Source organism: Dama dama, chromosome 5 (assembly GCF_033118175.1).
Source record: "Dama dama isolate Ldn47 chromosome 5, ASM3311817v1, whole genome shotgun sequence".
Classification (NCBI taxonomy): domain Eukaryota; kingdom Metazoa; phylum Chordata; class Mammalia; order Artiodactyla; family Cervidae; genus Dama; species Dama dama.
This window is the reverse complement of record NC_083685.1, coordinates 121,319,263-121,345,328: the sequence shown is the minus strand read 5'-3', so window position 1 is coordinate 121,345,328 and position 26,066 is coordinate 121,319,263. Positions and strand designations below refer to the sequence as shown.

At 42.6% G+C, this 26,066-nt stretch overlaps 1 protein-coding gene across 1 annotated transcript in view; it reads left to right on the top strand.

Annotated features, from left to right (window-relative positions):
• LOC133057717 (E3 ubiquitin-protein ligase RNF213-like) overlaps nt 1–26,066 on the top strand; it is a 121,061-nt gene that overhangs the window by 28,096 nt on the left and 66,899 nt on the right. The window contains exons 8-20 of the mRNA XM_061144570.1: nt 1,120–1,376; nt 7,401–7,595; nt 9,223–9,445; nt 10,495–10,550; nt 11,711–11,864; nt 14,324–14,485; nt 18,035–18,124; nt 18,989–19,111; nt 19,898–20,078; nt 21,637–21,810; nt 22,199–22,348; nt 24,849–25,438; nt 25,765–25,927. Coding sequence (XP_061000553.1) covers nt 1,120–1,376; nt 7,401–7,595; nt 9,223–9,445; nt 10,495–10,550; nt 11,711–11,864; nt 14,324–14,485; nt 18,035–18,124; nt 18,989–19,111; nt 19,898–20,078; nt 21,637–21,810; nt 22,199–22,348; nt 24,849–25,438; nt 25,765–25,927 — 2,518 coding nt within the window. The remainder of the gene's footprint in view (nt 1–1,119; nt 1,377–7,400; nt 7,596–9,222; nt 9,446–10,494; nt 10,551–11,710; nt 11,865–14,323; nt 14,486–18,034; nt 18,125–18,988; nt 19,112–19,897; nt 20,079–21,636; nt 21,811–22,198; nt 22,349–24,848; nt 25,439–25,764; nt 25,928–26,066) is intronic.

Sequence of the window (26,066 nt, the reverse complement as noted above, 5' to 3'; positions counted from 1 at the left end):
GCATCACCCCACTCCCTAGTGGCCATATGACCCCTTGACTCAGTGGACCAGGTGGATTATTGTTGTTATTCAGTTACTCAATCATGTCTGACTCTTTGCGACCCTGTGGACTGCAGCACACCAGGCATCCCTGTCCTTCACTATGTCCCAAAGTTTGCTCAAAGTCTTGTCCATTGAGTCGATGATGCCATCCAACCATCTCATCCTCTGTGGCCCCCTTCTCCTCCTGCCCTCAATCTTTCCCAGCACCAGGTTCTTTTCCAATAAGTCAGCTCTTTGTGTCAGGTGGCCAAATTATTGAAGCTTTAGCTTCAGCATTAGTCCTTCCAGTGAATATTCAGAAATATTTGTTTCCTCTAGGGTTGACTGGTTTGATCTCCTTGCTGTCCAAGGGACCCTCAGAAGTCTTCTCTAGCACCGTAGTTCGAAAGCATTAATTCTTCGGTGCTCAGTTTTCTTTATGGTCCAACTCGCAAATCCGCACACGACTACTGGAAAAACTACAGCTTTGACCAGATGGACCTTTGTCTGCAAAGTGATGTCTGCTTTTTAATATGCTGGTGGAGAGGGTCAGGCTATTTCAGTCCTCTTTCTCCTTGTGTCCTGTCTAGGGAATTCTCTGTTCTCTCCAGTTTTTCCTCTTCCCACCTGCTCACCTAGATCCACCTCTGCCACTGGTCCCATCTCCTCACTTCCCCTCTCACCCCCTGCCCACTGGTCCCACCTCCTTATCTCTCCTGGGGAAGAGTGGGAAGAAGGTTAGAACCCTCCTTCACTGCATCTCCACCTGCTCTGTGGTATAGCTTAGGCATTTTTGAGACAGACCTGGAGCCATGTGAACCCTTATAAGGCTTAGGACTCCCACCTGAGATCCTCTCCAGCATGCTAAGGCCTCTGGATATACCACTGGTGGTACCTCCAAAAGGCCTGGGGCAAGAGGATGCTCAGGATTTAGTGGGGAGGCAGGTGGAGGGCGACTCCTCCCCAGAGATTTCCCTGCCTCTCATTCCTCAGGCCCTACCCAGCTCACAGGAAATGAAGCTCAGTGATGGGCAGGTCCTGACACCTCTGGTGGGTTCAATGCCATGGTTATGTGTTTTCCTTTTCTCTGGGGACCAGGTGAGGAAGCACCTGTGGGAGTGTGTGACAAAGAAAATGGCACCATTTCTGGAAACCAGTGGGGACCGTCTGCCTGAGGACTGCCCAGTGAAGAGTAAATTGGGAATGGGCATGATTGTCCTTTTCTTAGTGGAAAAATTCAACTTCCTCTTACTGGAAAAAGACCTGGCCTCACTCTGTCACCTCCTCTGCTTGGACACCAATTCACTAGACACCTTTCCCAAGGACCTGAAAGACATCCTTGAAACATCTCAGAGGTAGTGTGTGTGTGTGTGTGTGTGTGTGTGTGTGTGTGCATGTGTAAAGATTTTCTAGCTCTCTAATGGTTTTTATCTGATTATAAAAATAAGTATTTATCATAGAATGGATGAAGACATACGAGAAATAAAAACTACCCATAATTTTACCACTCACTGTTGTCATTTCTTTGCATGAAATGTCCCCTTGGTATCTCTAATTTTCTTGAAGAGCTCTCTAGTCTTTCCCATTCTCTTGTTTTCCTCTATTTCTTTGCATTGACCACTCAGGAAGGCTTTCTTATCTCTCCTTGGTATTCTTTGGAACTCTGCATTCAGATGGGTATATCTTTCCTTTTCTCCTTTGCCTTTAGCTTCTCTTCTTTTGTCAGCTACTTGTAAGGCCTCCTCAGACAACCATTTTGCCTTTTTGCATTTCTTTTTCTTGCAGATGGTCTTGATCACTGCCTCCTATACAATGTCACGAACCTCCGTCCATAGTTCTTTAGGCACTCTGTCTATCAGATCTAGTCCCTTAAATATATAAGAGATTAGATTTAGGTCATATCTGAGTGGTCTTGTGGTTTTCCTTACTTTCTTCAATTTAATTCTGAATTTGGCTATAAGGAGTTCACAGTCTGAGCCACAGTCAGCTCCTGGCCTTGTTTTTGCTGACTGTATAGAGCTTCTCCATCTTTGGCTGCAAAGAATATAATCAATCTGATTTTGGTATTGCCCATCTGGTGAAGTCAATGTGTAGAGTCTTCCCTTGTGTTGTTGGAGAGGGTGTTTGCTATGACCAGTGTATTCTCTTGGCAAAACTCTGTTAGCCTTTGACCTGCTTCATTTTCGTACTCGAAGGCCAAATTTGCCTGTTACTCCAGTTATCTCTTGACTTCCTACTTTTGCGTTCCAGTCCCCTATAATGAAAAGGACAACTTTTTTGGGAGTTAGTTCTAGAAGGTCTTGTAGGTCTTCTTAGAACCGTTCAACTTCAGCTTCTTCAGCATGACTAATTGGGGCATAGACTTGGATTACTGTAATATTGAATGGTTTGCCTTGGAAATGAACAGAGATCATTCTGAACATTTCATGCAAAGATGAGCACAATAAAGGACAGAAACAGTATAGATCTAACAGAAGCAGAAGATATTTAGAAGAGGTGGCAAGAATATACGGAAGAACTATACAAAAAAGATCTTCATGACCCTGATAACCACGATGGTGTGATCACTCACCTAGAGCCAGACATCCTGGAATGCGAAGTCAAGTGGTCCTTAGGAAGCATCACCACAAACAAAGCTAGTGGAGGTGATGGAATTCCAGTTGAGCTATTTCAAATCCTAAAAGATGATGCTGTGAAAGTGCTGCATTCAATATGCCAGCAAATTTGGAAAACACAGCAGTGGCCACAGGACTGGAAAAGGTCAGTTTTCATTCCAGTTCCAAAGAAAGGCAATGCCAAGGAATGTTCAAACTACTGCACAATTGCACTCATTTCACATGCTAGCAAAGTAATGCTCAAAATTCTCCAAGCCAGGCTTTAACAGTACATGAACCATGAACTTCTATATGTTCAAGTTGGATTTAGAAAAGGCAGAGGAACCAGAGATCAAATTGCCAACATCCGTTGGGTCATTGAAAAAGCAAGAGAGTTCCAGAAAAACATCTACTTATGCTTTATTGATTACGCCAAAACTGTTGACTGTGTGGATCACATCAAACTGTGGAAAATTCTTAAAGAGGTAGGAATACCAGACTACCTTACCTGCCTCCTGAGAAATCTGTATGCAGGTCAAAAAGCAATAGTTAGAACTGAACATGGAACAAGACTGGTTACAAATTAGGAAAAGAGTACGTCAAGGCTTTATATTGTCATCCTGCTTACTTAACATATGCAGAGTACATCATGCGAAATGCCAGGCTGGATGAAGCACAAGCTGGAATCAAGATTGCCTGGAGAAGTATCAAAAACCTCAGAAATGGAGATGACACCACTCTTATGACAGAAAGCGAAGAAGAACTAAAGAGCCTCTTGATGAAAGTGAAAGAGGAGAGTGAAAACGTTAACTTAAAACTCAACATTCAGACAAACCCACAGCAAGCATCACCCTCAATGGTGAAAAATTGAAGGCATTTCCCCTGAAATCAGGAACAAGACAAGGGTGCCCACTCTCACCACTACTATTCAACATAGTGTTGGAAGTTCTGGCCACAGCAATCAGAGCAGAAAAAGAAGTAAAAGGAATCCAGATAGGAAAAGAAGAAGTAAAACTCTCACTGTTTGCAGATGACATGATCCTCTATATAGAAAACCCTAAAGACTCTTCCAGAAAATTACTAGAGCTAATCAATGAATATAGTAAAGTTGCAGGATATAAAATTAACACACAGAAATCCCTTGCATTCCTATATACTAACAATGAAAAAACAGAAAGAGAAATTAAGGAAACAATACCATTCACCATTGCAACAAAAAGAATAAAATACTTAGGAGTATATCTACCTAAAGAAACAAAGGACCTATACATAGAAAACTATAAAACACTGATGAAAGAAATCAAAGAGGACACAAACAGATGGAGAAACATACCGTGTTCATGGATTGGAAGAATTAATATTGTCAAAATGGCTTTTCTACCCAAAGCAGTCTATAGATTCAATGCAATCCCTATCAAGCTACCAACGGTATTTTTCACAGAACTAGACCAAAGAATTTCACAATTTGTATGGAAATACAAAAAACCTTGAATAGCCAAAGTAATCTTGAGAAAGAAGAATGGAACTGGAGGAATCAACCTGCCTGACTTCAGACTCTACTACAAAGCCACAGTCATCAAGACAGTATGGTACTGGCACAAAGACAGAAATATAGATCAATGGAACAGAATAGAAAGCCCAGAGATAAATCCATGAACCTATGGACACCTTATCTTTGACAAAGGAGGCAAGGATATACAATGGAAAAAAGACAACCTCTTTAACAAGTGGTGCTGGGAAAACTGGTCAACCACTTGTAAAAGAATGAAACTAGAACACTTTCTAACACCATACACAAAAATAAACTCAAAATGGATTAAAGATCTAAATGTAAGACCAGAAACTATAAAACTCCTAGAGGAGAACATAGGCAAAACACTCTCCGACATAAATCACAGCAAGATCCTCTATGACCCACCTCCCAGAATATTGGAAATAAAAGCAAAACTAAACAAATGGGACCTAATGAAACTTAAAAGCTTTTGCACTACAAAGGAAACTATAAGTAAGGTGAAAAGACAGCCCTCAGATTGGGAGAAAATAATAGCAAATGAAGAAACAGACAAAGGATTAATCTCAAAAATATACAAGCAACTCCTGCAGCTCAATTCCAGAAAAATAAATGACCCAATCAAAAAATGGGCCAAAGAACTAAACAGACATTTCTCCAAAGAAGACATACAGATGGCTAACAAACACATGAAAAGATGCTCAACATCACTCATTATCAGAGAAATGCAAATCAAAACCACAATGAGGTACCATTACACGCCAGTCAGGATGGCTGCTATCCAAAAGTCTACAAGCAATAAATGCTGGAGAGGGTGTGGAGAAAAGGGAACCCTCTTACACTGTTGGTGGAAATGCAAACTAGTACAGCCGCTATGGAAAACAGTGTGGAGATTTCTTAAAAAACTGGAAATAGAACTGCCATATGACCCAGCAATCCCACTTCTGGGCATACACACTGAGGAAACCAGATCTGAAAGAGACACGTGCACCCCAATGTTCATCGCAGCACTGTTTATAATAGCCAGGACATGGAAGCAACCTAGATGCCCATCAGCAGACGAATGGATAAGGAAGCTGTGGTACATATACACCATGGAATATTACTCAGCCATTAAAAAGAATTCATTTGAACCAGTCCTAATGAGATGGATGAAGCTGGAGCCCATTATACAGAGTGAAGTAAGCCAGAAAGATAAAGAACATTACAGCATACTAACACATATATATGGAATTTAGAAAGGTGATAACGATAACCCTATATGCAGAACAGAAAAAGAGACACAGAAATACAGAACAGACTTTTGAACTTTGTGGGAGAATGTGAGGGTGGGATATTTCAAAAGAACAGCATGTATACTATCTATGGTGAAACAGATCACCAGCCCAGGTGGGATGCATGAGACAAGTGCTCGGGCCTGGTGCACTGGGAAGACCCAGAGGAATCGGGTGGAGAGGGAGGTGGGAGGGGGGATCGGGATTGGGAATACATGTAAATCCATGGCTGATTCATATCAATGTATGACAAAACCCACTGGAAAAAAAAATAATAATAATTAAAAAAACAAACAAACAAAAAAAACCACTGGCTTTGAAAAACAAACAAACAAAAAAAAAACTCAACATTCAGAAAACTAAGATCATGGCATCTGGTCCCATCACTTCATGGCAAATAGTTGGGGAAACAATGGAAACAGTGAGAGACTTTATTTTCTTGGGCTCCAAAATCACTGCAGATGGTGACTGCAGCCATGAGATTAAAAGACACTTGCTCCTTGGAAGAAAAGCTATGACCAACCTAGACAGCATATTAAAAAGCAAAGACATTACTTTGCCAACAATGGTCTGTCTAGTCAAAGCTATGGTTTTTCCAGTAGTCATGTATGGACGTGAGGGTTAGACTATAAAGAAAGCTGAGCGCCAAAGAATTGATGCTTTTGAACTGTGGTGTTGGAGAAGACTCTTGAGAGTCCCTTGGACTGCAAGGAGATCCCACCAGTCAATCCTAAAGGAAATCAGTCCTGAATAGTCACCGAAAGTTCTGAAGCTGAAGCTGAAACACCAATAATTTGGCCACCTGATGTGAAGAAGTGACTCATTTGAAAAGACCCTGATGCTGGGAAAGATTGAAGGCAGGAGGAGAAGGGGATGACAGAGGATGAGATGGTTGGATGGCACCACCGACTCGATGGACATGAGTTTGAGTAAGCACTGGGGGTTGGCGATGGTCAGGGAAGCCTAGCATGCTGTAGTTCTTGGGGTTGCAAGGAGTTGGAGACGACTGAGCGACTGAACTGAACTGTTATCACTTCAGTGTTTATCCCATTAGCCTTTTTTGGTCTATGTATTATGTTTCATTTTATTACATATTCTATTGAATATTTGCTTTGGGGCAGCTTTAAGGTATATCATGTCTCAGCCCTGCGGGCCTGTATTTGGGCGGGGGGTTTTCCCATGTGGCTCAACTGGTAAAGAAACTGCCCACAATGCAGGAGACCCAGGTTCAATCCATGGGTTAGGAATATCCCCTGGAGAAGGGCAAGGCAACCCACTCCAGCATTCTTGCCTGGAGAATTCCATGGACTGTATAGTCCATGGAGTTGCAAAAAGTCAGGTACGACTAAGTGACTTTCATGCATGCATGCGTCACAGTAAGACAATGAAGCTGGACTTGAGGATGTTTGTGGAACCATCATGAATGACCTCCCCGTGGCCTCTGCCCCCGCTGTTGCATGTCCAGGAGCCACTGCCATGCCCACTGTGCTGGGCTGGGGAGCCCTGGTAGTGTGGAGGCTGTGTCGTGTCCTAAGGCACTTAGGCTTCACTGGTTGGAGCCACCTCCCCAGAACCCTCTGATGATCCCCAGGTCTTTTTTCTGCAGCTGTTTGAATTGAACTCAAGAATAATATTGGGTAGCCTTCTCTGAGCAGCCAGACTTAACGGACACTTGCCTCCTGGTTTTACAAATTTTAAACACCCAGTTAAATCCTGTTCATTTTGAAAGAGAAAAGCAAAGCTGGGAAACGTACATGTGTTTCCAGGTCTTGAGAAACATGCACATTTGTGATTGTAAGGATCATGGCATGTATTATTTATAGGCTCCCCACTTATATGTAAAAAATTGCTTCATATGTAGGTTTATTGTTGCCAGACGACCTGAACTGAAGTCCCAGCTCTGACACCAGGGACCTTTTGTTGATCACAAGCCTCTCTGAACTTCTGTCTCTCCCACTGTCATGGAGAATGGACTCATGTCCGTTTCTGTTCCCTTTCTAGCTGGCGAGCGTCCTTGGTAAACCTGTGCCATATGTGCATGGACAAAAAGGTTGACTTCTGGGTGTGTGCTCTGCCTGTGCTGCACCACTGCATGGACCTGTCCCCACCAGCCCAGGGCTCAGTCATGCAGCCTGAGGACACCTGGGCAGCCCTTGAAGGCATCTCCTTCTCGGAGTTTCGGGAAAGACCAGATCAGTAAGTTTTGGACCTGCACTTGTGTATGTAAATTTTAGAATCATAACTGTGCTTCCAAGATCTCCAGTGGACTTCCAGTGTCTACTTACCTCTCCTTTTGATGATGGACGTAATATATCACTTCCCTTAAAATTACTTCTTTAAAAAGTTTTAAACATGCAAGAAATGGAAAACTACAAAAATGACCTGCAACCACAGAGATAATCATTGTTGTTAAACTTTGGCCTATGTATTTGCAAGGTTTCATCCAAGTGTGATTATTTGGGTGCTTACATGCTTAAAAGTCAGCCACAAATGATACAATTTTTTTTTCCTTACAGTTTTATTGAGATATAGTTAACATATAGCACTGTATGTTTTACAGATTGTAGGTATACATCTTTAGGCAGTGAAGTACCATTTTGAGGCAAGCAAATATTACTTAGAGAAGACACAGAAAGCGCAATCCATAAAAGAAAAATGGTAAATATAATTTAAGTACAAAAATTTAATAGGAAATACAAATTCAGTACAAAACTTTAATACTAGCACTTAGTTCTAAGCACAGATAACATCCCCCACTTACTTTGTCTTTTGCCAGAGAAACTATACCAAGTCTCATCAATATATCCCCCTTCCCCAATCCAATAGGATCTAGCCTATGCACTTTTAGGGATTGAAATAGTGAGTGAGCTAAATTAAGTTATTGATTCCTCACTATTATTGGAACATTTTAAAGTTAAAACCAAAATAAAATTATTTATATAATTATATATATATGTGTGTGTGTGTGTGTGTGTGTGTGTGTATATATTTAAATGCCCTTCCAGGGACATGTAACTAGAAGAGTATCTAGAAGATATTTAGATGATGAGCAAGAAAATGACAAACATTAGAATTGGTCTTAAAGATTGTGTTTTTCAGGCAAAAGTGACCTTTAGTATGTAGTGATGTTTTTTCCATGTGTTTCTTGTAGTTTCTGTCACTTCTGTTGCACTCTGCCATACTTTCCTGATGCCATCTTTTTGAGTCTTCAGGACAGTATTACAGAACAGAATAGTTTAAAGACCTTCTCTGGACTGGGTTCAATAGGTTGTTTGATCCAGGCACTTGCTTATTCACACATTGACAAGCTCAGTTCACAAATCATTGCACCCACAATGGAAAACAGTATCAAAATTTAAACAAAGAACTGCCATATGATCCAGCAATCCTTCTTGTTGGTGTATTTCCCAAGGAAATAAGTATCTCAAAGAGATATCTGCACCCCTATGTTAATTGCAGCATCATTCATGATAGCCAAGATATGGAAACAACCTTAGCATCCATCAGCAAATGGATGGATAAAGAAGAACTGGTGTGTACATGTGTATATATATATGATGTATGTATATATATAATCATATTATTTGTTCACTTATGAGTGGCTGATTTCACTGAGCATTATGTCCTCAGAGTTCATCCATGTTGCTGAATTCTTAATATATTATTGCTTACTTCTCATTTGATTGAGTCCTTGGCATTTCAATCATTTTTTAAATCGGAACTTTCTAGATCTCTTCTAGGATAAATTTTAATTAACTTCGTCTGTTTTATGGACCTCACTGCTGCTCTTTTTTTTTTTCTGTTCCAATTTTCCCTTAAATAGGAAAGAATTACTCAAGTTAATGAAAAAGAACAGACATTTGCTGAATGTGGATGAATATCTATTCCGATCCTGGTTCAGTTTGCTTCCTCTGAGTAACTTGGCTCCTTACATGGACGACCTCATCGATTACCTGAGTCAGTCTCCTCTGCATGTCTTGGACTGTCTTCTAGGGACTTGGTACCAGCTGGAAGGACTTAAGGAAATCTCCAACAGAAACCTCCAGGTTTGTTGTCTGGAATCGGCTCTTGAGTCTTTGCTTAACAAAAGCAGGTCAAGAACTTATAAGTCAGAGTTTATGATTCTCCTTTTCTGAAAATCTGATGTGGTAAAACACTTAGAAATAAGAGACCTGGTGGGGGCATGGTCAATATTTCTTAGGATAAAAGTTTGATTTATTTAAGTTTATTCTGTTCCACTAAATGGAATTCAATAAAACAATAGTCTTGGGTACATGAGACTGTGCAAGTCAGGGTTAGAAGTTATCCAGCATGCTGGTCCACTTCCTAATTGCTATCTGTCTTTTCCCATTTTGGGGGTGGAAAAAATGGTATAATTTTAAGTCCTAAGTTTTATTTGTAAAAGACTAGTATTTGAGCCCCTTAAAACTTGTTTATAGAAAGAAAATTATTATTGTACCTAATTATGTTGTAGCCACACATCCCGGGAAACAAACTCACTCAGAAGGACAATGCAAATAGTGGAGTGCAGTTTTTATACTGGCGGGCCCAAGGCAGAGTCTCCTCTTAGCCAAGGACCCCGACCAGCATTTGTGAAAATCTTTTATACCCCATGTGTACATGTCTGAACCCACCACCCCAAATTCCTTGAGACCTACATAAACAAAGGAAGGGTAAATACAATCCCAATAACCCCATCATCCATGTGCCATGTGCTTAGATAGTTAAACAATTAGCCAATAATTAATAAGTCCGAGGTTACACTCCAATAGGTACAGAAAATTTATGGCCTGTCTGGAGGAAGGGGTGATTAGTGTATGTGTTCTCTTAGGCAAGGAATAACCTGGATATGATCTTCAAGGTTCCCCTGTCCGGAGGGGGCCTTATCCTTCTGTTGCCGTTTCCATAGGCGCTAAACAGAGTTCAGAGTCCATTGGAGTGGTGGCCGAGCATGATCAGCATGAACAGGCCTAAGATGGAGTCCAGGCCCTATGAATTCCTTTTTCAATTATATTGGATTTTTGGTTCTTTTTTAGCAAAGATGTTGGCATCATGACTGAATCTTCCCCTTTTTTTCTCTTATTCCCAACTCTAGAGTATTAAGAATACTTTTAAAATGCTGCTGCAACTTCTGGATATTTGTCAGGAAAAGTAAGTAGAAAAGTAAAATGCAGTCTCTCTTGCATAAGGTTATCCCTTATGATTGGCTTTATCCCATATTTGCTGTCATTAATGTAAGGCCATAAGTTAATATATATTCCATTTCTTTTTTCAAGGTATTAATGTAATCATCCTACTTTTTTAAAAAGAGAAAAGCATATAAATAAGCTGATAAGGTTTTGATTTATTTCCATTTTTTTCGTTTGTATTTTGTCATTTATTTTTCAGTGGTCACTATCATATTACATAATCATGCTTACATTTTGCTTCTCATCAACATTTAAACTTCACATTTTTTTTGCAAGTCAGGAAAGTTGACTATAAAAATCCAAAGTAGTTGTGAAGTAATTAGCCTCCAACTAATAAAAATAATTGAAGAAAAAGAAAAATCCACAGTAGGTTTCCATAATTATCTGAAGTTATTTGCTTCTGCAAATAGCTCTGACACTCTGAAGGCATGGTGTACAAAATGCAGAACAATAGACATGTACATGTGGGAGAGAAGGTAATTTTTAGATTCTCGGAGCCCAGGATCGCCTCACCTGAATTCAGGATGGAGGTAAGAGTGTCAGATCTGCATTAACACCAAGCACCTGGGACTTCATGGACCCCATCTAATTCTGTGTATTACAGAATCGCCCCAGTAATTCCTGTCTCTTGCCACCTTCTAAACCCTCCTGATCAGCTCCCTACCTTTCAGCTCTGGTCATGTGTCAGCCAATAAGCAGGTCCACTCAGAGCTGAAAGAAATTTCATGCACAAGACATATGCTTTTAGCATTTCTTTCTTTTTTCCCCTCCCTGTAGCTTACTGATTCTTTTTTTTAAAAAAATTGTATGGTATTTGAATCTTTGGTAATATCCATCCTTAAGATTATTTTCAAACAAAGGAATACACTTGGAAATAATTTAACTTGCTTTTGTTAAAATAGTTCAGACCATGGAGGCGAACCAAAAAGACTTTTTTTCTTTTTATCTTAGTCACAAGTTCAAAATTAATGGAAATGTTCTGGATGTTATCCTATATGGGATCAAGTACATGCCTTCCTTGTAGGTGTTTTAAAGGGAAGGAACTTGTCATGAATAATGGGTACTGTTTTCTAATTCCTCCTACATTACTTCATTCATTTCTCTCAACTCTTTGTGGGTTAGGATTCTTGAGGAGCCCTTGATACAGTCCTACTTGACTGTGTGCCTGAAACTTCACGAAACTACCTGCAGAATATCAAAAGCCCACACATTTTATGAGATGCCTGCCTTATCTGCTGAGATTGTTTGCAGAATTATTATACTTAAACCTGTAGTGGTAAGTGGAACATGTACACATAATGCCATACCCAGCAGAGCTATGGAACCTGAAGCATCCTCTATTCAAAAAGGAGATAGGCTGAGTCTAGGATTGTGGGATGACAGAACGGCTGATTCCGCCTTCAGGTGTGTCAGTACATACCTGATGCCGGGTTTTGTTCTGCTCATGAGGCTATTTTGGTGAGCCAGGGTCTGCATGCTTGCTCCCAGGGCTTATGTTACAGGAAAGAATGGAGAAAGGAGGCAGTGCAGAAGTTCAAGTGTAGAGTATCAGCTGTGACTGGGTAAATTCAAGAGCCCAGCAAATGGCCAGGGCTCCCCACCCAAGAATCTCCCCACCAAGAATCTCCCCACCCAAATGCATGTTCATGCCTAATCTTTCCCACCTGGGCCTTTTTCCTGTTCACTGAAACTCAAATACAGTAGCAAGGTCCACACACCCCAGTGCACACCTCAGAGCCTTTCCACACAAGCACCACCTCCCGAATCAAGCTGTAGGAACAATCCAGAGTTCTGTGCCCCCTCCTTCCACACCTCCCAGTGGTAAGCACTCTGCTGGTTAGTACCATCACAAGTCAGTTTTACCTGTCTTGGAACTCTGTCCTTTTTTGTGTCTGGCTTTCATCGCTCCTCGCATCTCTGAGATCCATCTGTGCAGTTGCATGTGTCCACAGCTCATTTTTTCCCATTGTTGTGTGATCTTCACCCGGTTGAGTTTGAGCTTCCACATGAAGGTGATAGGTGATTTCCTATTTAGACTGACCATTTGACAAGGCGAAATGTTCTAGAGAAGATTTTTAGGCTTGGGTCGTTCACTAACAGCCCATCATCTGCTGGTTGCAGGGCACAACCAGATGGAGAAAAGAGGTGCCTGGCAGCAGGGATGCATAGGAGGGGGCAGTCCAGTGAGCAAATAATTGCAGCACAGTGGGTTAATACTAAACTGGAATGTCCATAAGGTGCCCTGGGAACACGGGGCCTTTGGAGGGGCTGGCGTTCCCACAGAGTGAGAGAGCAGCGTGTGCGTGTCAGGGAGGAGAGGATCCTGCTGCTCTGCAGGTAGGCTAGCATGGCTGGAGATGGAGCCTGGGTCTAGGCTAGGCCAGACTGCAGATGGCAGGCACACCCTTCTAAAGTTTAGCACATCCTGCTAAAGTTTAGCACACCCTGCTAAAGTTTCCGGATCATTTGAGAAGTTGCTGGCCCATTTGGTGACTTTCACTTTGGGCCAGCATGTCCCATTTTCAGCTGAGAACTGTTGCTGACCCATACCACCCATATCCTGTGTGCTATTCTGCCAGCATAGCTGTACCCCTGCCCACACATAACCCAGCCTACCCCTCACACTCTGCCCAGAGCTCCCTGAATCTTTCAGGGGAGAACCTGTCCCTCCACACACACACCCAAGACTGGGTACAGCACCCTTTGTGTGTTAGTTGCTTAGTTGTGTCCGACTCTTTGTGACTCCATGGACTGTAGCCACTAGGCTACTCTGTCCATGAAATTCTCCAGGCAAGAATACTGGAATGGGTTGCCATTTCCTTCTCCAGGGGATCTTACTGACCCAGGCATCGAACCTGGGTCTTCTGCTTTGCAGGCAGATTCTTTACTGTCTGAACTATAGGGAAGTCCCGAGCACCCTTTATGTGCCTTTCCTATCTTGTTACTTGCCCTGTTTACTGATTGTACTGGTCTCCCACTTAGCGATCAGCTCCTTTGGCAGTCCCCTCACTATGATGTCTCTAGCCCTTGGGCCAACCGTCTCTGGAAGGAGGGAGTGACACCAGAGATCCAGTTTGGGGGGCCTTGACACTTACACAATCTGTGGGACTCGGTTGAAGCAAAAGAGAATACACATCAGAACTGGGAGAGGCCTCTTTCTAAGTGGGGCTGATGGCTGAATCCACTTTGTGGTAAAGATGCTTCTGATGAGAAAGGGAAGGAGAGCAGGAAAGAGGCATCCCCTCCCTAGAGCCCTTGACCCCCAGGAAAAGGGGCTTTTCAGGGGGTGGGAATGAATGGAGAACCGCAAGGAAAGAGCACCAGGGTAGGGATTTGGGTTTCCTCCTGGCCCTAGCATGTCACTCGGGGACAGGGTTTACACGAGCTTGGCTTTCTGAGCTGCTGGAAGCTCTGAGCCCGTGGTGCACCCTTCTCCCTTGTCTGTCGGCTCAGAAACCAGGAGGTTACTGGTTGGTGAGGCAGCATCGCCTCTGTTACAGTTACCTGGGGTCACTTGAGGGCGCGTCCATGCCACTGCTTCTCCTACCTGGACCCCCATGCTGTCCACCCAGAGTGAACCTGAAACGCCAGGGAAATGAAAGTGCTGTGAATATGCAGGCTCTGCCGTGTGCATAGGTGGCGTCAGCCGCAGAGGCGGGTGGAGAAGTATCTGGATGATCCTTTGGGTCTGCCATGTGGGGTCGATTCAACTCTGTCTCTCTCTTGCGGTGACAGGATTCAGCAGGAGGGCCGGGAAATGAAACTGAAAAGAATTCAGTAAAAACGGTCTTCCAGGGGACCCTCGCTGCTACAAAATCTTGGCTTCAGAAAATTTTTAAAAAGAGCATGTTCCAGACTGGTTCACCTGTCACGTTCACTTACAGAGAGGAGATTGAGGTAAGCCAGTCCAGTGCAGGGGACACTGGGGTCTCCTCTGCAGAATGGACAGCTGCTCCCCTAACAGCTGAGGGGCCTGAGGGCATGGACTCCCTGGCGGGTAGACTGTGGTCCCCACATCAGTGGTGAGGCGGCGGGATGGGGGGACAGAGCTTGTTGGGACATGGTGGCCGGTGGGGAAGGGCATTCATGTCTGATGCTGTGCTGAGGTTATGGGTCAGGTTATGATGTTGACAGTAGAAAATAAGACGAGAGCAAGGCTTCCATGAAAGGGAAACTGGGCCGAGCGGCATCTGAACTTGAGGAAATTAGAGATCAGACCCAAAAGGTTGGGAGACAGGGAGGGCTTCCAGAAACTGAGATATGGACAGAATCTTATGCTGGGGAGGAGGAGGAGGAAGGGTCTAAAGACTATTGCCTCCAGGACAAAGTTCTAGAAAGTGCCGCGAACAAACCAAGTAAGTGGCCCTCTGACTTAGGCTGTTGTCTTCCAGGGATACTTTAACGAGATCATCATAAAATCACATCCCTGAAACTGTGCATGAACAAAAACAGATAACTCTCACTACATCTCAGCCTTATTCAGACATATTATCTGTCCACACCAAGGGGAGAAGATCATTGATCCGAACACCCAGAGCCCAGAACATCAGTATTCTGGCTCAGATGGTAAAGAATCTGCCTGCAATGTAGGAGACCTGGTTTGATCTCTTGGTTGGGAAGATCCCCTGGAGAAAGGAATGGCAACCACTCCAGTATTCTTGCCTGGAGAATTCCATAGACAGAGGAGCCTGGTGGGCTACAGTCCATGGGGTCGTATAGAGTTGGACACGACTAAGCAACTAACACTTCACTTCAGAGCCCAGAACTCTGACCACTCACCCTCACAGGGACAGAGTCTAAGGTCAAAACAGAGAAAACACATAAATCTTGAACTTGCTTTGGAAGTTTTGTGGTTGGCAGTGGAATGTAGCAAGTCTGAAGCTATGTTGTGTGTACTGTAAGGCTGGGCAGAGGGACGCAAGGGCTGCTGCTATTGGAAGCTTGGGTTCTTTCTCATTGGAGGAGGGAACATATGGATTAGGGGAGGGGAAAGGAGGTCTATGGTTTGAAAAGAGCTAGAGGTGTAGTGTGAACTTATGATTTTAAAAGCAACATTTCCTAGCTCCATCCACTGAAAGGGCCTAGAGATGGTGACACCCAGGTCTGTGAGCACACCCAGCCATGAATTCTAAATGACATTCTCCCTAAAAAACAAAACAGAAAAATCCATGTGCTTCTGGAAAGAACAGCAGATTCTAAAGATGGGGCCGAAGAAGTGCACGGCCAGCCTGAAACACCTTGTATTACCATAAAGTAAAAGTACTTGAAACCAAGTGGTGACATTTCACAAGCAGACAGGACCCAGGTGATGTCCTAGGTTATACCCTGGAGGGCGAAAGAATGATTGTGGGGAAAAGTGGTGAAATCCAAATAAAGTTAGTGGTTTTGGTGATGGTAATCTATCAATGCTAATTTTGGTTTTCACAACTGTACTATGGCTTCGTAAAGTGTTAGCACTCGGGTTAACTGAAACTCTCTGTACTATCTTTGCAATATTTCTGTTCCTCTAAGATTATTACATTTTTTTAAAAAAAAGGAAACAGAAGCTGCCTGCAGGGGCTCTCACTAGCCAAATCTGAGGCAATTTGACTACGAAAATGAGTAATGGCCAGAAGAGTATAATCATACTGAAGATTATCATATTAAGTGAAGTAAGTCAGATGGAAAAAGGCAGATAATAAATACTATCACTTATATGCAGAATATAAAATAGAACACATATACCATAACCTCAGATATGCAGATGACACCACCATTATGGCAGAAAGCGAAGAGGAACTAAAGAGCCGCTTGATGAAAGTCAAAGAGGAGAGTGAAAAAGTTGGCTTAAAACTCAACATTCCAAAGACTAAGATCATGGCATCCAGTCCCATCACTTCATGGCAAATAGATGGGCAAACAATGGAAACAGTGCAGACTTTCTTTTCTTGGGCTCCAAAGTCACTGCAGATGGTGACTGCAGCCATGAAATTAAAAGACGCTTGCTCCTTGGAAGAAAAGCTGTGACCAACCTAGACAGCATATTAGAAAGCAGAGACATTACTTTACCGACAAAGGTCCATATAGTTAAAGCTGTGGTTTTTCTAGTAGTCATGTATGGATGTGAGAGTTGGACCAGAAAGAAAGCTGAATGCCAAACAATTGATGCTTTGGAACTATGGTGTTGGAGAAGACTGTTGAGAGTCCCTTGGACAGCAAGGAGATCAAGCCAGTCAATTCTAAAGGAAATCAGACTTGAATATTCATTGGAAGCACTGACGCTGAAACTGAAGCTCCAATACTTTGGCCACCCGATGCGATGACTCATTGGAAAAAACCCTGATGCTGGAAATGATTGACAGCAGGAGGGAAAGGCGATGACAGGATGAGATGGTTGGATGGCATCACTGACTCGATGGACAAGAGTTTGAGCAAGCTCCAGGAGTTGGTGATGGACAGGGAAGCCTGGTGTACTATAGTCCATGGGGTCATAAAGAGTCAGACACAACTGAGCAATTAAACTGAACTGAAAATAAAACACAAATGAACTTATTTATTAAACAGAGATAAACTCACAGGCATAGAGAATAGACCTGTTAGTTACCAAAAGGGAAAGGAGGTGGGAGAAGGATAAATTAAAGAGTTTGGTATTAACAGATACAAACTATTAACGTATAAAACAGATAAACAGCAAGATCCTACTATATAGCACAAGGAACTATCTTCAGTATCCTGCAATAAACCATAATGGGAAAGCAAAAAAGTGTTTTCACTGTCATAAAGGAAGAAAGAAAAGGCTGGAGAACTCCTCTAGAAAGGAGACATGATAATGCCATGTGTCCCTCAGTTGGACCCTGTACCCAGTTAGTTGATTAATGAATAATGGCAAAATGTGGGCAGGGAGAAAGATGAGAAAGATGTCAACCCGAGTGAACGGGCCTCAGAGTGACACCTGAACTACTGTGTGTAGCAGAAGGGCCATGGGGTTGGGAATGCCTGTGCAGGACTTATGGGCCAAGGGGCACGGCATCTGCAACTCTGGTTCAGCGGAGACAATGCCTGTTTCTAGATAGACTAAAGGGAGCACAGAAGAGAAAGAGATAGAGCAGCCACTCTAAATGTTGGGGAGTCTAGCTGAAGGTATATGGGTGTCCTTATGCTGTTATTGCAACTTTCTCTTAAGTTTGAAATTTTTTGAAATTAAAACAATGGAGGGAAATCCTTTCTGGATGAAGAGCAGTAGTGGACCGTAGTGGTGACCTGGTTCAGTCAGGACCCTTTGTTTTATGAGGCTAAAGTGGGTTGCCCTGACTTAGCAGTGACACAGCGGACAACTGGACAAAACTGAGTCTGAACCCATGTGTCCTCAAAGCATTGTGCTCTTTGACCGTAATTGCCTTCTTTTACAGAAATCCATGGTGGCATCTAGGAGTCTTAGTGGTTGTCCCTTATTTGTGGATTTTGCAGGTCTGGAGGCGACTGGTGGAAATAAACTTCCCCACGGAGTATGACTGGAAGGAATCCTTGCTGAGGGACATGGCAGGGAGGCTCAAACAGGTACTGAAAGGCAGGGGATGTTCTTTTTGGAACCAGACCACATGGACTAGCCAGTACATGTGATGACTGCAGGTGACTCTGTTTCTGATTCAGCCTTAATAGTTTGACCATAGATGGTATCCCAGAAAAGAATAAGGGCACAGTTTCTGGCCACCAGGGGAACCCTTGACTTGTGTGAAGTTCAAATAGGCACTAATTAAGCCTACGTGCTTTTTGCTCTAAGCGGCCTGTTGGTGACAAGAGCCTTGTTAAACCCAGTGACAACTAGGGGAGAACACAAAAGTGCTCCCATTTTTAATTAACGCCTGTGACCCTAGAGGATTCAGCTTTTTAAAAACACATGAGAGGCTTATATGTAATTGTTAAATGGGTCTTTTTAGGAAAAGAGAAGCAAGGAAGAAATCTTTTTAAAAAGTTTACCTGTGTTTTGCGGGCTTCCCTGATAGCTCAGTGGGTAAAGAATCTGCCTGCAACGCAGGAGACCTGGGTTCTATCCCTGGATTGGGAAGATCCCTTGGGAAAGGTTAACCACTGCAGTATTCTGGCCTGGAGAATTCCACGGACTGTATAGTCCATGGGGTCGCAAAGAGTCGGACACAACTGAGTGACTCTCACTTTCAGTTTCACCTGTTTTTTGCAAGCTGCTGTGCCAGATGCTCTTTCTGCTAAGTAGGTATTTTGGCCTTTTTGGTCTAATGGTTAGAGGCGGGGAGGACGTGCTTCTCGTGGGATGGGAAGAAGGCCGCAGTAATGGGGAGCTGATACAACACTAGGAAAGTGAAAATTACTAGGGTGTTTTCATTGCACAAGGTCTCAGAGTGTAGCACCCCTAACCTCTCACACCCTTGTCTTCCCGTCTTGCAGGAGAGGCCTCTCTTCCAGATTTCTGCCTTCTGCAACTCTAACTGGGTTGCTGCAGGTGCAGAAGACAGTGTGGCGAAATGCTTTGAGATGTGTGCCATTGAAGCCGTGGGCTCGGTCTGCCAGGTGAACAACCTTTCCCACTCAGGAACTGCATTTGCATGCATGCTTGCTTTCTGACATCACCAACCAAAGCCTATTAAGCACTGCTAGTTCCGAGACTCTGCACCAAAGCAAAGAATGGGCTCTGGGCATCCCCCTCCCCACCCTGAAATCCAGTGTTCTCTACCCATTCTGTAAAGTGCGCTCAGCTTCCTGCTATTGTTTTGCATCAAGCAGCTCACATGTAACCTCCAGCAATCTTGCAGGCTTTTCCTAAATGCCTCATTATTATCATTGCCACTCACCCACCCTTGGTATTATCCCTTGCTTAGCATGCAGTAAAAGACCCCAAAGGTTAACAAGGCATTATGGAAGAAAAATGTTTAGAGTTGAAAAGATTTTATCAATTCACTTAGGAAGAGAATTAAAATAATTACAGTTAATAATACCAAAGTACCAATATTAATGATTACTTGTATTATGTTTGATGTTTTTAATAATGTGAAAGTTCCAAGAAAAATGGCACTGAGCAAGAGAAAAGGGGGTAATTTGTGGGTTGTGTCAGTATCTCTGTGGGTACCTGTTTGCACATCCCCAGTGTTCAATCTTAAGGAGACAGTGGACAGGAAAATGGAAATGCCCTCAGAAAAGTTAAGTATTTTATTTACTCTTTTGGCTTTTTGAGGCATTGTAAAACTGGTTATGAGAGACTTCTGAAATGCTGTTGGGTAGTTAATTTGCTTCTTTGTTAAAAAGTAAATCAACCATATAACCTTCTAAATATCCCTCTCTTTATTCATGTTTTTACAGTCTCAAACCAGTATCCTTGGGAAAATCTCTTATAATGACTTGCAAAAATGTGGCAACCTTGTGTCTGCTGTGATCACCAAGTCCTGGCCAACAAGTAGAGGGGAGTTTGTAGACGACTTGGGTGGGGTTTTGAATCACCTGCTCACATGGCCAGACGTCAAGCACCTCTTCAAGTTATATGGTATGTTCATGGAGGGTGCTGGGAGCATCTGTTCAGTGGCACTTCCTGACTCAAGAGTGGCGGCAGAGTGTTTGACCTGTTAGTCCGTTAGATTGGGTTGATGTTTGTCAAAAGAAGCAGCTTGGACGGACAGACCCAGGAAGGCTCAGAGTATCTTGTATTATAATTGAGAACTAACACTGAAAGCCACCATCCACGGAATACCTGCTATACTCCAGCTACTGGGCTGACATAGTAACCTCAGACCAAGGGCTGAGGTGGAGAGTGCAATGTGACTTACCTAAGGTCTCACCGATAATAAGTGTTAAGGACTGAAATCCAAACCCAGTGTGTCTGTATCTCAAGCCCTGTCTTTCTTATTCTGAGATCCATGAAAATGTCCAGTCCAGTGTCGGTGACCTTAGCAAAAACTAAGTACCGCCTGATTCTTGCACCCCTACCCTCCATGACCCCAGAGTTTGTGACCAAAGAGGGGAAACGTGTGTTGCCCTAAAAATGTTATATTCAGCTTTATGTGTGAGTCATAGGTTCAGATCTAATGGACAAGCACCACAGATTATTGTGAGTGTCAATTTCATCAAATTACTGAGACGGTCTTAAAAAAATAAACAAAAAAATACCCATGTTCCTCTCATGCCAGAGTTTTGTAGTGATCAGATAAGAAGATGGACTTGGCTCTTCTTGTTCTGTTGTTGTCTATTAAAAGCTACTCACTTGAAAATATTCAATTTGTGTCTTTTAAATTAACAAACCTCATATTTTAGAGCAGTTTTAAGTTGACAGAAAAATTAAGCAGAAAGTACAGAGTATTCCCATTTCTACCCACTCAACACACACAATTTCCTCTATTATTAACATCTTGCTTCAGTACTATTGTTATAACTAATGAGCCAATATTGATATGTTATTAGTAAGTAAAGTCCAGTGTTTACATTAGGGTTTACTCCTGTACTTTCTGTGGATTTTGACAAATGTTTAGCATTGTGCATCCACTAATACCATATCCTACGGAACAGTTTCACTGCCCTCAAACTTCCTTGTTTTCCAGCAGTTTATCCCTTCCCTCTGCTCTCCTATACAGTTGTGCCTTTTTCCAGAAAGGGATATGGTTGGAATCATACTCTCTGTTGCCTTTTTAGATTGGCTTCTTTTACTTAACAATATGCATCAAAGGTTCCTTTTAGTAGCTCACTTCTTAAACCACTGAATAGCATTCAGTTGTGTGGTGGACTATGGTTTGTCCAGTCACCTACTGAAGAACATCTTGGGTACTTCCAAGATTTTGCAATTGTGAATAAAGCCTCTATATTTGCTTTTAATGACATGACCCAAATGTATGATCCTAATATTACTGGGAAAGAAAATTTCTGGTGGTTCAACTAAGCATGTTTGAAAATCCTGCCCTCTAAAGAATGTGAGAAATATACCTGGGAATACAGGATGACTTTGCTTTATTATATGAAAGTTGGGGCAGAGCAATAGGAGGTTACTGGAAATCCATTAATGTGGGAAGGAAGTGGGGTGCCTACCGTTTTAACTCTCTTCTTAACTTGGTCAGGAACCAACGAGGAAATATTAGCAAATATTACCAAGGAAGGCAAGAAGTTGATGGCCACTGCGGACTCTGTGTTGACAAAAGTTACAAATGATCTCATCAATGGAACAATTTTAGTTGGGCACCTGGAGCTGATCCTAGTACACATGGATCGGTTCTTTGACATCTGGCAGTTACGTAAGTATCACTTTGAGATGTGGACTTCAGACTCCTGAGGAGTTGGGAGCTCAGAAGCATCTCTCTTTACCTGTGTGTCTTATAGAGAGGTGATCTTTGTCATCTTTATGATGGCTTCTCTCTCCAGGAAGTTGTCATGGGACGGCTTCTAATCCTCAGGAAAATTAGGGGAAGTGATAAAATACTGACCACGTTAGAATACTGGTTGTTTTTATTCCTCCTGACTGACACTGGGACGTCTTGGAGTAGCCGTGCATACAGCCTCCGGCATCACCGTCCCACAGCCCAGCATGTTGAGGACGTTCACGGGAGGTTCGAGAAATGGCTTGACACAAAATGGGTATTTGTTATTTCTACTGACTTCCTTTCCTTTCTTTTTTTTTCCCAGAGAGTAAAAGTTCTTTAATCCAAGACAGAAAAGAAACTATGAAGGAAGTGCTGAGTCTGAGGAAGAATGAACTAGTCACTCTAAAAAAAGAGAAGACAAATGTTGACTCTCTCCTGAAGTTGTGTGGCAGGGTAAAAGACATGATAAAAGGTGATATTCTTAAAGCATTAAAATAAACAAAATTGAAAGGTCCTCAGGGGAGAAGGGTCAAAGGAGAATATGATTAAAAACATATCAGCGTAGCAGCCCTTTATCTTGGAGGGGGGAGGCTTTTTCTAATGTATTAATTTTTAATGAAGTTAAAATTTTTTTGGTAATTACTGACATAGCACTAAATAGCCTGCTTCTTGATTTTTCAGGTTTAAACATTATCATTTATGGAAAATTAGGATTTAGATTTCCTTGTTTTTCCAATTTCTGTCTTATACACATAGCCTTTCCAATCTCACTTCCCTCCAATTTTATCATAATTTCATCAGCCTCAGGATTTAAATGTCACGACTATGATTTACATTGAGCACTCTTTCCACCCGAGCCATTATTCTTTCCCACTTCTTATGTAAACTGTCCTCTCTAGATTTAAAATTCTTATCTTTTCCTATGCTTTGTTTTCAATGTATTTACTTTTTAAATTCAATTCAGATTCTACCAACTGTTTGAATTTCCTCAAAAGGAGATCCATTTGCTTTTTCAGATAAAATCTCGCCAAACCAGAGATAAGCTATCCTAGGGGTATCTTGCCTCTCTTCTTGGCTGGATCTGTATCCTGGGTGTCATGGCTCCCTGCTCTCACTCCTGTGTATAGTGAAATACACACTCTGTTTCTCCTGAGTAAGGGGCCCAGGAGTTCTTGCCTGTCTGAAAACATCTGCCCTCACAGGAGATCTGTTGTTGGTGCAGATCTTTCCTTCAGGATTTGGGGTTCGTGGCTCCATTGTCTCTGCAGGGTCACTGTTTAGAGCCAGTTGTGATTTTAATCCTTTGTGGATGACATGTTTTCTCCCTGGAAGCTCTTGAGATTTTTTTTTTTTGTCCTGCTTATTCTGAAATGTCATAATGATGTTCCTTGGAATGGGTCTTTTTCCCATCTGCTGTACTGGGCATACTTAAGTGGGTCTTTGTAATCTAGAAATCCAAGTCCTTGAGTTCTGGGGAAACTTCTTGTGTTAGTTAAGTGATTACTTTTTCTCTTGTTGGAATCCACAGTTGGATATTGGACCTCCTGGAATAGTCATCTAATGTCCATACATTTTCTCTCCACACATTTTCCATGTCTTTTGTTTCGTTCTGTTTTCTGAGCAATTTCTTAAGTTTTCTTTCTAAGCTTGCCATTAAATTTTTTACTTTTTCTTCTTACTTGTATTTAATTTACAAGAACTCTTTGCTTTGAGTGATCCTTTTCCCATACTATCCTGTTCTGGTTCATGGTTATAGTATCATATCTTTCTGAGATTTTTTATATTTTTGATTTAGAGATTTTCTTTTTCTTAAATAGTTTCCTGTTTCCTCCAAGTTGCTTTTATCTCTTGGTATGTTTTAATGTCTATTTTTCATGTTTAAGGCTTTGCCCCTCTGTCTAGAATTCTTTTTGATCTGTTTATATTAAGAGAGGGGACTAATGCCCTGGTGGGGGATTCTGAGGGTGGGGTGGCTAGGCTTTGAAATAGCCTGTATCTTTAGCGCCTCTCTCTTGGGCTACTCAGATCACCAGTCTCTTGCCTGGAACATATAGGGCTGCCTGCCAGGTCTCTAGGAGTCAAGACAGAAATGAGGGCTGGAGGGTTCTCAGCATCTAAGATGCGTATCTAGCGCCAGTCCTTCCTTCTACTCCCTGTGTCCTCTCTTCTCCTTTCTAGCTTCTCAAATTTAGTGGCACATACCAACCGTTAGCTTCCTGACGAAAGGTAGGTGTCTGGAAATGCCTTTGTTCTGCCGTGTACCTGAGATCCGCCCCCCCGCCCAATCCAGAGAGCCGTCTGTGAGCCCTCTAGAGCCTCTCTAGAATATAAACTACCTGTTGCATGCCAGGGTGGAGGAGGTGCCTTCAGCCTGCTGATGGAATGGGTTGGGATGAAAACGAGCCTGTTGGATGACTTGTTATGCAGACTTTCAGCCCAGTCCTCCTTATTTCATCACCACCTCCCAAATTCCAGCATCTGTGCAGCCAGGGTCTGTGCATGTGGGAAATTTGGTGATGACAGACACCTGGCAGAATCTCAGGTTTCCCCACTATGGGCTAAGACCCCAAGTTCTCAGGCTTGAAACACTGTTTACTCCCAGCACATCTGCTTTTCAAGTTCCAAAGTTTTGTTGCTGTGGTCTCCTTTTCTATACTTCCCAGCCCTGTTGCTTTATGGCTTTTGAAAAACAATCTCAGTTCTGTCATTGCAGCAGGATTTGGGAAGGGAGTGGAAACATGTGCAGATTTCAAACTGTCATCTTCACCCAGAAGTTGCAAAGCCTTCTTTGTCATGAAAACTGATGAGCAAGGCGAGGGTGGAGATTTAGGGACACTTACTGAGAACAAATGCCAGCAAGTGTGTTCACTTGCATTTCCTTAAGAGCAGCAAGGGGAGTGAAAACTGGGAGAGTAAAACAAAATGATATTGTGAGTAGAGTTTGACTTGACATTCTCTTATGGTTTCAAAAGTGGATTTTGGAGAGATTGCTGAAAGACATTCAGAAGACCTCTGCGGGAAAAAGTTAAACCAAGTTGTGACAGTGACTTTGTCAGCCACCTCCCTTGACTCAAAGCAGACAACACATTATAACCTGAGCCCCGAAGTCCAAGAAATGGCCCAAAATGCATATTTGCTAAAGGACAGTCACATCTTCCAGATCTTCTGGGCAGAAGCTGCACAAGAGCTGAGTGAGTCAGAAGAGAACTTGGAAAGGGATAAATTTCAGCCTGAAGAGGTATATGAATGTTTATACTGTCCTAGTTTCAAAAGGTTTACAAAACTATATCAGGATCTGAAGTCAGGGGAGGTCACCTTTGGGGAAATTGATGACATCTTCAAGGACTTTGTGAATAAATACAGCGTCCTAACTGAAGACCTCCAGACCATGTGTGCTCTATATCCCAGAGATCAGAAGGATTGGATCAAGGAGAGAGTCCAGCAGATCAAGGAATACCATCACCTGCATCAGGCTGTTGACTCAGCCAAGGTCATCTGGAAGGTCAAAGAGAATTTGGGCCTGACTGGTGACTTCAGTGTTCTCCACACCTTACTGAGCTTTGTAAGTTATTTACTGGGGACTCCTGGGGTTGGGGGGTGAGACAGGGGGGAGATCCCAGATCTCTGGCTTTGAAAACCTGGGCAAGATGATTTCACAGCTTCCTTCAGGGTGATTTGTATTTTATTCAATGCCTGAATATGCCAAGGGCTTTGTTTTTACCTTTGTTTACCAGTAGTGTGACTGCTAGTGTCTATATAGAAGTTTGGTAGGAGGGACTATTGGGATGGTCAGCATAGTTCTGTTTGGGGGTCCAGGAGCCAGTTTTAGCCCACATACTGCCTTGTCTTGCAGACTGTCTTTCACAGCTTTCTTGATGACTTTCTTAGACTGTCTTGGACAACTTTCGCCACGAAAAACTGGACCGTATCAACCAGCAAATTATCCGTGCCAAAAAGCTTCTGCAGGATATCAATGAGACTCAGTGTCAGTGTCTGGAGGAGCTGTCCCAGAGAAAGGAGTTCATTAGTTGGGTCCAGGAGGCTCTCAGAGGTACAGTCCATCACTCTGGTGGCCAGAAGGCTGGAGAGTTTTTAGATGGTTCATGGGGTGGTCTTCCTGAACTTCTGGGCAGTCACTCCCTCGATCATGTTCTGCATTTTTTACATTCAAACTTTTTAAATTGAAATGT